This window comes from Orcinus orca, chromosome 17, assembly GCF_937001465.1.
Source record: "Orcinus orca chromosome 17, mOrcOrc1.1, whole genome shotgun sequence".
Taxonomy (NCBI): domain Eukaryota; kingdom Metazoa; phylum Chordata; class Mammalia; order Artiodactyla; family Delphinidae; genus Orcinus; species Orcinus orca.
In genome coordinates, this window is record NC_064575.1 from 17,742,714 (window position 1) to 17,755,155 (window position 12,442).

Here is a 12,442-nt window from a genome sequence, read left to right on the forward strand (position 1 = left end):
TCAATGACAACTGCTTTATTATTAAAAGTTACTGAATTCCATAAAGCACACAATGTAGTTTGTATTCAACTAACAAAAGTTCGATACATGTATTTAAAAATATATAATATATTTATCTGTCAACATTTATATTCTATTTAAAAAGCAGTAGCTTTACATATTGTACAACTTGATTTTATAAAATACATACATCCGCCCTATGCAAATCTTCAAGCATGAGCTTCCATTCCTATTAATAAAATGCACAATCTATATTTCTGAATATTCAGAGAAAAATGGTACCAACTAAAAATAACATATCCATTATGACTTGAACATGCACCTAATTCTTGGCTACTAGATAACTGACCTAATAATCTATTCAAATAACTATGTTCCTGGAGCCTGACAATCAGTTTGCATTATGTAAACAATCTGTGATTAACTACGAAGAGACCTGCATTTCCAGGGTTATCTGACACAATCTACCAAGTTCTTTATTCGTCCTGTTTCAGGTTTTTAATTAGAGAGGCAAGATTATTCAGTAATTTGATGCGTCAGGAAATCTGACAAGTGAAGTCACATCTAACAAGCCACAGCCCAGTGAGTTTTGAAACCGTGCTTTTGCCTTTGAGAAAACAGCTGAGAATTACTGTGGGAGCAAACTTTTCTCAAAACCCTGATGGTGTACGTGCCAAGAAATAGAACAAGAACTATTTCTCCTTTCCCAATCAACTGCGCTCAACTTGCAAAACTCGAGTTCTTTAGGTCTGTGAAGACGTACTGTACTGGCTTCTATTCAGACATTCCTTCCACATATTCAAAATGGCTTCAGATATCACAGTTTTATTAACAACAAACTTTTCATAAGAAAGATATTCATGTAATAATTTTGGAGATTCATCCCCAACCACAGGTCCCAATGCTAACATTTGAGAATTAAAGTCACAATAAACACCTCAATTATCAGGACCATAGTCAGAACCAGAATTTCAACTTGAAGGACAGAGATCTGAGTTTGAAGTACATGTTTAGATTCCACGGGCCTCTAATGATAATGATGTATATAAATCTGTCTTTAATTTATGCTGAGAAAGTAAAAGTCTCCCACAAATTATTATTTTTAAAACATAGCTCCAAGTCTCAAAATGGTTTAGAAACTTAAATGGAAAAACACTTTCACCAAAATAAGTAATTGAATTCATTTGGGCAATAATTAGGCTTTGAGAGAGTCACATCCAAAAAGTAAATGAAATTCCCTCAATATCACTATTTAAGAACTAAGTTACAGCTAACAACAGCTTATTTATCAAGTAGTCAATTATTCAACAAATTTAGCCATCTACTGATGGACTAAGATTAGATATCAGAAATTATTTTATTTGTAGGATAGAATCTTTTTATTAAAATTTTTTTCTGATATAATTTTAATAATCCTCCTTCTCTAGATTTCCTAACCTCAAGAAAGGGAAAGGGAGAGGAAAGGGAAGGAAGGAAAGAAGGGAGGGAAGAGGGGAGAAAATCTGAGAGGTCAGAGGGACACTGAAGACTGATCACTGGTATCTGTGAGGAGGCAGGAAGGAAGAAGAATAAAGGCGGAATAAAAATAAAGACTGTAAAGAGGATTAGGGCCAGGAGGTGCAAATGAAAAGATACCTTGTTCACAGATCTTAATCATGCAAAGGCATTAGCATAACAGAATAGTGCAGTAGCTGATTTTGATAACAATGAATCCTCAGAAAAGACTCATATGGTCAAGCCTCAGCTCTTTTTGAAAATAAACTTATGTACACAATCACAAATCTTAAGCATTCAGCTAAAATATGTACAAAAAACGAAATAAAAGTGAGATTGAGAAATGTAGGCAGCAGTAACCATAAAGGCTTAGAACTAGTGACACTGAATTCTTTATTTAAAAAAAATTTTTCTTAAACACACAGTACCTGCTCTTCTCTTCTATTTTTAGGAAGAAGCTTTAACAAGTTTTTAAATACCTCAATTCTCAAAAACAATAGGCTTTTTAAAAAATAAGAGTTGATTACCAGAAACAAGTAATATGTGGTTACATACCATTTTCATATCATTACTCATTTCAATTCATCTTTGATGCAATCTGGGAACAATTAAGCAGTCGCTAGATACCTGTTTTAGAATCTGAAGAAATGATTATCCACCACAGGAATCTAATGATATATATTTTTGCATATAGTTAAAATTTCTGAAGGGAAAAAGTAGTAAACTATTCTAGTTACTTTATACGAAATATTTATATACCTAGTCAAAACAATAAGTATTAAGATCTTTCTCCAGATGAACTCTATATAAAAGCTATTTTTAGCATTTTCTTCTGGGTTTTTAAAAAAAGCCTTATTTCCCTGCTAGCTAAAAAGGAGGAATTTGTACATTACAAGTAAGTCCTTTAGAGATGAATATTAAATTCCTTAAGAGAACAGCCATAAAATTTATTTTTAAAAATTTATCTTAAAAAACTGAAAACCGTTTCTCTCTTTAAAATCTATGGCATTAATTACCTACTTGACATAATTTTTTTCTTTTTCTTTTTTTTTTTTTGGAAAGGGCACCAAGTTCATGATCTAAACATGCAAAATAAGGAACTGAATGTACTACTGCCGTAACAGAATTTGGCAAACCAGAATGGCCTTAAAATAAATAAATAAATAAATAAAAAAGAAGAGAGTACGTATTGTCCTAAATCTGAAGGTATAATTCTGTAGACCTATGCAGCAGATAGTGCCTCATAGAGGGAATGCAGGGAAGAGGGAAGTACCATGTTCCTATGTACATTTTCTTAGTTATTCTGGCTGACATTCAACAACGCAATACAGAGAAATATTCTTTTTATTATTACAAAGCCGTTAATTGCCCTCTTGAGCAATGACTCAGGTAAACATCTTATGCTTTTGATAATGTAACTTATATTTAAAATTAACTTAATTAAATCTAAGTGCACAGGAGTTTTCAATGATTCCTAAATTCAAGGAAGTAACGCATAAGGTGTTACCAGATTGCAAATTTTGAATGGTCTATATTTCAGGATATTTCATCCTATCTTCTCCTCCTTAAACCATAAAATGTACCAAAATTATTTGGTTTTCCTTTGCTTTCCTCTGTGTCATTTTAATTTATTGTACGGTATCTCTATGTAGAGAGAGAGGTATGTTAAAATACTATTATTTGTATTAAAAAACTCAATTGAGGCTATATATGACCTATTAATCTATACGATAGCATTGTTAACCTTTGACCTGGTATATTAATTCCTTTGGTGAATAAATGTCACAGGTCATTTCTTTATAAAAGGATTTTAGTAAGAGGACCAGCAGTACGGAGAGAGACCCTCACCCCACCCCAGAGAATGATCAAGTGAATCAGTAGTTTAGAGCAGTTACGTAAAATATGAAAAATACATAATTTACAGCTGCAATTTTCATATTAAAAAGCAGTTAAAAACTAAGAGTAGTTCAAAGCATTCCAAAAAACATTTTTTTGTCTTGGTTAAATCGGCCAACTAATAAGACTGATAGAGACTACTGTGAGAATTTGTGTACATCTCTAGTCAAGAACAAAAATGCTTTTAAGTTGAAACACTGGTAGTTGCTAACCAGCAGTATAAACGGTGTCCACAATTTGGTGGCTGGCCATAGTTTAAACTTTTTTTTCAAGTTATTTCTACAGCAGACATATTTTAGAAGTCTACCCACCCCTGAGTTCAACAATTATACTTTTAGAGTGTAAAATTATATGCCCTTAATTAACAACATGTACAAAGCTACAAAATGTCATCTATACAGAGATTAAAAACAATTTTTAAAATATTCTTTGCCAATTATTGATTGGATGGTTTTGCTGGGGTACATATTTCAAACCTTTCAGCCAACTGGCTTTCACTTTTAAGCCCAAATTGATTCATTATATTCACTGCAGGATATGTCAAAAAGAGTGCAACAATAGGCATTAGTAAAAATAACATTGTAGTAGAAACAGATTTTGCATATGTGAAAAGGTAATTTATAAAATACATTAATTGCTTTTTAAAAAGAGAACCTAGTTGCAGTATCTTTAACTTACATGGTACTGAGAGTTGGACCTTTCAAACAATTTTTTTTTCTATAAAAAAATGTTATCTAGCTGTAAGCAGTCTTAAATAACAACAAAACAAAGCAAAACAAAACAAATCCCTCCAGAACAAAACTGTATGGTTGTGTGAAACAAATAAGCAAACATACCATTCTATAGTGTACTTCTGCCTAAATTTTAAAATAAAAATGTCCACACTCTTTTGTTAAAACATTAAGCCTCTGTCAAAAATGTATTTCTTATTTTAGGGTACAGGATTGAAGGACAAGATGATACTTACAAGTAAAGAAAATTTACAAGAAAAAACTTGACAAAAGTTTTTCAATTAAAGTACTGTAACATTCAAACTTGACTTAACATAACAAAAGAAACAAAACTGCAAACAAAAATGTTTATGGATTTTCCAAACACAAATAAATGAAATAGTGTCGAGGCAGCAGGGCTCATGCTGACGGCTAGCGGGAAGTAGCAGAGTGTCATCTGCTGGGGAAAATTGTTAACGTACAAACGACAAGCTCAACTCATGGACTGCAGCAGTTTACTCGTCACTGCCATTTTTCTTACTTCCAAAATAAAGCCCTGATTAAACCATTCATACCCTATATTACTCACACCTTTACTTCAGAGACTGAGGAACTATATACAACAAATGAATTCATTTTCACCATAGGGATAACATATTGTACCTCTCTGCCAATGTCACTTGAAAACTATCCATGTCAAAACAATTTGACAGCAGATATAAACAATTCAATAAATACGCAATGATCTTTCATTACAGTCCTTTAAAGACGCATGTTAATTCATGCTGTTAACCTTAGGTTCACAGTGCATAGAATCCAAATATAAGCAGTTGGGGTGACTTTCAAAGTAATGTTGGATCCCTCACTTTATTTATAATCCCACTCTAACTGATAATGATAAGTTCATTTCATAGGCCCTATCATGCATTAATCATTGGGTGGCAGGAGTTAATGAAAATTTTTCCTGTTACAACGTCCATTGCCGGCAATGAACGTCCCAAAACCGCCAAGGAAGTCATTGTTATTGCACAATACATGAGGACCTGGAACTTTTCCAAAAGCTTAAAAAAATAAAAATAAAAAATGGAATTATATTTGACATTTCCTGACACCTGCATTAATACTGTATGACTAATAAAAGCATGTCAGTTGCCTGGACTGAACCAGCGATCAACATGCGCCCAGAATGCACACGAGTAAAAATGCAGTAAAAGGAAGTAGTCTTCATTGCCTATAGGTCACTTCCAGTCAAAGGTTAAAGTTCAAAGACTGAATGATCAAAGTGCTCATTTTCTCAGTAGGACTATCTTCTGCTAGGAGGATGATAACAGTGGCATCAACAAGTATCATCTTTAAGAAAAGGAGAAAAAAGATAATTAAAATAGTCAAGCATGCATAAGTAAAATCTGCAAGTTAGTCTAATACAGAAATAATTTCAAGTAGCAAGAAGAACATGGTTTACATTTCTGACTTGTCTCCCCCAATCCCTGCAAATAAAAAAGTCCATTTTGTGTTCGAGTATATAGTGACAAGCAAATCAAGCTGTATTCTTTCAGGGAAATGGTAGTTTACACAAATCTTAAAATGGTATTATCAGTATGTTAGTTCTATTTCAAATAATAAATTGATATATGTTAGCACATGATTTACCAATCATAAGAGAATTCTTTTACGGGCAACAATTTATAACTGTAATGAGACAGGAAGTAAACTCCTGACCAACACTGTTATGCTACTTAACACAGAATAATACAAGTTACGTCACTGAAAGAAGGAACTTCACATATGAGCTACAATCTCTAAATCAATCAGTAGTAAATGTTATTAATTTCTCTTCAGAAAATAAATTTTTCAGCAAGTATACATATACACGCAAAGGAGGTCATTTAAAAAAAAACAATCCCACAGGTATAGTAACACCTTCTGATAGCCTCAACACATTTATGTAACACATATAAATTCTGGGGAGTTGATGACTTATTTTACAAAATTTACTTCACAAAACCTATTTGAAGGATTTTGAGGACTGGTTATTCTTCAGAAAGAATCTCTAGAAAGAAGTAAGACTAGTGGCAACTACCCAAAAGTTGTGAAAGCTCTCAAGGAGAAAATTCTAAACAACTGGCCAAAATATTTTACACAAACCATCCCATGTTAGGATTGATATATTGCTAATAAAATTCTCATTCATAAAGACTCAATGAGAGCTAAAAAGCAGTAAATCTGATTTCTATGCTGGGCAAATTAGTGAAACATTCTATGATCCTATACGTTAAGGGTAATCTAAAGGGTGAAACGGACTAAATTTTAAAAATAAACTATCTAAATCATTAGAATCCTTTAAATAAATAAATAAATAAGAACATCTTTAAGAAGAGAACAAGTAGATAGTTTACAGCCTCTAACTGTCACATTAAAGTATCTCTTTCTTAAATGACTGTGGATCTTGGAATAAAGAGGATATATTTGTCATGGATCAGAATAAGCTTAAGAATATGAGGAGGTTCCTTAAAACATCACTTCTCCAATAGAGTATTTTATAACACTAGGGTCTCTTGAAATTAATACTAAAACATTTAAATCTCTAAGCTGAAAGATGGCACTAAACTCTACCTAGTATAGTATGTCAAACTACTGGGGATGAAGTTTAGTAACGTACCACATAACAATGTTTACAATAAGAAAAGTGACAGATAAAATCCAACTTAAACATAAAGTTATCTAGTTAACTAGATAGCTTTTATCTCCAAAGACATATCATCTTTGATAGGTGGAACCATAAATGTATCTTTATCAGATCGTTAACTCTGAAAGTTTTTCAGTATAGTAGGCTGTTGTATGAATGTGCTACCAGCCACCAAAATGATTAGGAGATCTATAAGAAGCCATTCTCCCAATCCCAACCCCCATCCCCATCTTGGGTCAGATGTTAAAAGAAGTTTAGGACTAACACGATACTACTTGCTTTGAATCCTCTATCTTTGGAGAAATAAGCTTATAAGTTCTGAAGATGGATTTCAATTATTTCTGACAGCTGGACCCAAAGGGACTACAACATTACATATCCATGATGCCTATATGTAATAAGGAATCTATGGGTAAAAGTTCAGTATGAAGACAGGTTATGAGCCAAACCCATGTCTACCTTTTCCCTAAATAAGATGGGAATCACTAAGAAGCAAAACACTCGTTTGTTAACAGGAGGAACATAGTTTCCCAGCTATATGAAAAGGATTATTGGATACTAGGACTGGCTTCCAAAAAAAAAAAGTTGGTAGAGTAAATCTATCTTGGATCAAGACAAATACAGGTCTATAAAAGGTGGTGAAAGAACACAATATGTTTAACCTCTTGGCTAAAGTATTTGTGGCAAAATTGTGGCCTGAAAAAAAAAATCTCATAATAAACCACTTAAATTTTTTCTGGAACTACAGAAGAACCTACTAAAATTATACCCTCAAATATAATATATAAAATACCAGTTCCAAAGAGGCGACACCTACCATGGCTAACTTCACTGGGCTTCTGGGAAATGTGAATGAGAGAACTACATTAGAAGGTGGTCATTCAATTTTCCCCAAAGTATAAAAACCATCACATTCTATTGGAAACCATCTCCCTGGATATTCCCAGGGAAAGAAGACTAGAAGAAAAGGAACATAGTAAGAGGTCAATAGATAGGGATGCTACCTCCAAGAAACACAAAAATAAATCTTTACAGTTAAGTTTGTGTCTCAACAGTTTGGGAATGAAAAGTTTTCTTTCGATAAACTGATTCAAGAAAGATTACACAGTAGACAATAGAGTTGTTATCCCGCAGAAACAAAGGGCAAAGACTTAGACTAGAGTGAAAGTTTGGACTCAGGAATTTAGAAAGTGGTTTTGTAACCCTAAAAGGTAGTACAAATAAAAAGGTTCAAAACTAACATAGGTAAACCTATGGCTAGTTATTAGGCAGGGAGAAAAGGAGTTGGTTAATACTAGTCTGAGACAATTTTGGGTTCCTATCTCCTCATTTTCCTACAAGGAAATGTTCCAGCTGAATGGAACCAGAATGTAGTGTATAGTTTTATAAAAAATATTGCTCTACTCCTCCCAAATTACCATCTCATCAGTCTACTGGACATAGTATTGAAACATTATGCCAATTTAGTTCTTATAAGCCTAGTTTTTCTGCAGCCCATACTCAGCAGCCGTCTTAAACTATATTGTTCAATTATCTATCACCTTAAGGAAACTGCTTCAGGAACCACAGATCTGTATTCCCAACTGTGAAAATCAATCATTTATGAAACTAAGTCATATACGTTTAATATTGATCCCAGGAAACTGATGGGTATCATGAATGGACTCTAGTTGGCTATCTCACTGAAGTATTCTTGTGATCTCATAAAAAGATACTTTTCACCTTTTTTAAGAACAATTATGTGTTTTACGATACAGAACTCTGAAGTTCAAGCATTAATTTGTGCACTGAACTGGGTACAGATCTGTTTTCTAAGGAAGATTCTATACCTGAATCATTGGTGAATTCTTCAGCCTTCTGTATGCTGAGATGAGCTGTCTTATTCAAGTACCTATTTTGGTTAGGCCTCTTGACTTTAACCCTATTCTCAGCTCAACTGATTTTCAAAGCATATGGACCCCCACCTTAATCAGCAACACAGAATATCTGCATTCCAGTGCAGGAATGACCTTAATTCCTTAGTGAACAGAAACTATAAGAGAGCTCTGGACAACAGGTTGATAGTCAACTTCAAGTAATTAACAACAAGGAATATGTATTCACATACCAATGACTTTTTACACTTTAACAAGTTATTGCGATCTAGAGAAGAATCTCAAAAGAAATGCAATATAAGGTGTGATGTGTACAAAGACAGTTAACAGTGGGGTAGCATGGCTGGCCTAATTTTCAAGGTGTACTAATAATGTGGAAGATCACAAATTTATGCTCAGAGAGGCTTTCTTTCAAGAATCCAGCAGTGGTATCTGGCAGCTCAATTTTGGTGTGTCAGCTGAGTCCTTCTCTTCTAAAACCAGGAGATCAACTCAATTTCAGATTTGTTGTTCTTCATTAATAATGCCTCCATCCTACATCCTGGAAGCCCCCTCTGAGGTACACAGATGTCACTCACTATCTGAACCAAAACCTCTCTTGCCTCTTTGATTACACCTGACAAACACTCTGACCCATGCTGACCCAAGTATGTCAGTCAGCACCACACAGAGGGGCTGTGGAGCTTGACATGAGGCCTACAATTCTGCTTGGTTTCTAGAAACTGAAATGTTAAGTGTTTCAGTGAGTTCTTCCAACTCCAAGCAAGTCTTTGTTCAGTCTCTGATCTTTTTGTTTAGCATTGCAGGTCACATCAGGGCGCTACTCTGATCTTGTAATCCTTTCAGAATTAGAAGATGGTAAGAAAATAACCAGAGTCTGTATTTCTTGGTAACTGGCATCAGTTATAAGGAGAACATAATCAATGAAGATCTTCTGGAACTAAAGCAGCTAAGCAGAAAAACATAAGCCGAAACTTCAAAAGTTCCAAAACAAAGCTAATGTGCTTCTGCTTAAATGAGTATGATTACCTTTTTTGGTAAGATTTTCCAAATTCAACTATAACACCAAGGTGGGCTATTTTTCATATGTTTATAACTGTTATTGTGAAATGTATAAAGGAGAAGACAATATACACTACACAGCTGCAATGCTTTAGCTTTGTAAAGGTAAAGGAAGAGTGCAAGGAAGAGTCCCTGTACCCAGCCACCTGTATGACAGAGCGGGTGCTCCATCATCTCAAAGTATAACGAACACTACCCTTTGATTTCGTATGACACTCACTCATGGAGTAAAACCTTCCATTTAAGGGAGAATGCAGGAGAGGAATGATTCGGCATATAGGATTCAAGCAGGAGCCAAAAACACAGTGAGATAAGAACGGTCACTGTAAGGCAATGAACTGAGGAGGTTTCAAACAGGATTATCTGTAAACAAAAAAAATGTATCTGTACCTGGGACAGGAAACTAGAAAAGGATAGTCAAGATTCAGTTGAATTACAATCAGGTGCCTTTTTAAAACGGCTAATTTGTATTGAGGGGGATACTTTTAATCTGTTTACTGGGAAAATGAATTCCTATACAAACCCTGTACTATTTTACATTATGTAAGAGGTTAATTTAGTTTGAAAAGCCTCTTTTCTTAGTACTTCTTGGCTAACTTGGGAGATGATCCACCTTTAAACTGTTAAAAGACTTCTACTTTAGTTATAAAAGTATGGCTTTCACAAGCAATAGATAAAAGCCATTAACTATGAAAAATAACTTCTACTATGAAGTATATTTTATTTTAAAGAATTTTTATATTTCCAGTTTTACTATGCAAGTTTTCTTATTCAAAAGCAGGCAATAAGGGACTTCCCTGGTGGTCCAGTGGTTAAAAATCCACCTTCCAATGCAGGGGACGCAGGTTTGATCCCTGGTTGGGGAACTAAGATCCCACATGCCGTGGGGCAACTAAGCCCACACACCACAAATGGAGAGAAGCCCACGTGATGCAATGAAGATCCCGCGCGCCGAAACTAAGACCCGACACAGCCAAAAATAAAAATAAATAAGTAAATAAATATTTTTTTTTTAATAAATATTTTTTTAAAAAAGCAAGCAATAAGAAATTCTGGAAGTATTCTTAAGTAAAGGCCTTCTGATAAGTCTTTTTGACTATAAAAGGCAGCATTAGAGGGCTTAAGAGATGATTATCTTTTTGAAATTTCCCTACGGAAATTTCCCTAAGGAAGGGAAAAATGGGAATATACTAACAATGGGGTGGGACAGAGTGGCAAAGAGAACTGTACTTTCAAAATATACATATTTTAGGGGCTTCCCTGGTGGCGCAGTGGTTGAGAATCTGCCTGCCAATGCAGGGGACGCGGGTTCGAGCCCTGGTCTGGGAGGATCCCACATGCCGCAGAGCAACTAGGCCCGTGAGCCACAACTACTGAGCCTGTGCGTCTGGAGCCTGTGCTCCGCAACAAGAGAGGCTGCGATAGTGAGAGGCCCGCACACCATGACGAAGGGTGGCCCCCACTTGCCACAACTAGAGAAAGCCGTCGCACAGAAATGAAGACCCAACACAGTCATAAATAAATAAATTTAAAAAGAATAACAACCCAAGCCAAGCTGTAGGATGTTATTAAAAAAAAATACATATTTAAAAAATTCCATCACTCTAAGACAATTTCTTCTCAAGTTTAACAAAAAGACTTAAAAGTGGTTTAAAAACACTGTGGAAAAGACAATTGGGGAATTTTTCTATTATTAGTGAGGTTGGGTCTGAAATAGAATGACTACTATCTTGGCAACTTTGACATTTTAAAAAATGTTTGATTTAGTTGTATTTGTCAACATTCTTGCTTGACTAATCTTAATTTTTGATGAATTTAAGAACTTATTATGCAAAGGTAAAGGGGACTGTGACACTCAAGGAATGTTTTTTCTTTTTGAAAAGGTTCTTTGTAAAGGCACAGAGGGAAGAGACAGCTTAGTATTTAGTCCTAAAAGGCAAGACGATGTGCAAGAATGAGAAGCCAGAAATGTAAACTGAAGGAAATGGCCAATTAATTCAAGTAGGATCTTGTTTAGTTTTAGTGGACCTTCAGTATTCAGAAAGAATTCCCATGGGAAACCTGTCCTTTTATATTTAAGAATCCCTGAAACAATAGTTATCAAGTGACCAGCTATATCAGAATTATTGGGGATATCTTAAAAAGTGAAACAAAACCAGCATTCTGGTACAGTAATAAAGTTGATCAGATTCCTTAAAGGAGAGAGTAATCAACAAGGCTTTGGTGAAAGAGTTCCCAAGAAGAGTGGAAGGAGTCCTTCCAGGCAAATAGCACACATGGAAACAACAGAGGATAAGGAATAGAGTGCCTATCATAAATAACGCTCCGTGGAACATTTCATGCATCAAACATTTTTTGTATTAAAGATGATTTTCCAAGGATGGATTCTCAGAAGTTTAGTAACTGAGACAAAAGGTTCAGTCTTGAACTTCAAGCTTGTTAAATATCGCTGAACTGCTAAATAGTGCTGAACTGCTGTGTTTCCTTAAAGGATTACACTAACTTGCTATACCACCAGCAAATATGAAAACAGTTTTTTGTCTTTTGTTTTGTTTTGTTTTTTGCCATGGGGCATGCAGAGATCTTAGTTCCCTGACCAGAGGTCGAACCCGAGTCCCCTGCAGTAGAAGCACGGAACCTTAACCACTGGACCACGGGGGATGTCCCCTGAAAACACTGTTTTAGTCTACCCTTTATTCTCCTCCTCCAACACTGCATTC

The 12,442-nt window shown here is 34.8% G+C and overlaps 1 protein-coding gene across 3 annotated transcripts in view; it reads right to left on the bottom strand.

Annotated features, from left to right (window-relative positions):
• UBE2W (ubiquitin conjugating enzyme E2 W) overlaps window positions 1-12,442 on the bottom strand; it is a 76,104-nt gene continuing 63,662 nt past the window's right edge. For all 3 annotated transcript variants that reach the window (XM_004280566.3, XM_049700381.1, XM_049700382.1), the window contains one exon: window positions 1-5,450. In XM_004280566.3, the coding sequence (XP_004280614.1) occupies window positions 5,437-5,450 (14 nt within the window). In that variant the 3' untranslated portion in view covers window positions 1-5,436. The remainder of the gene's footprint in view (window positions 5,451-12,442) is intronic.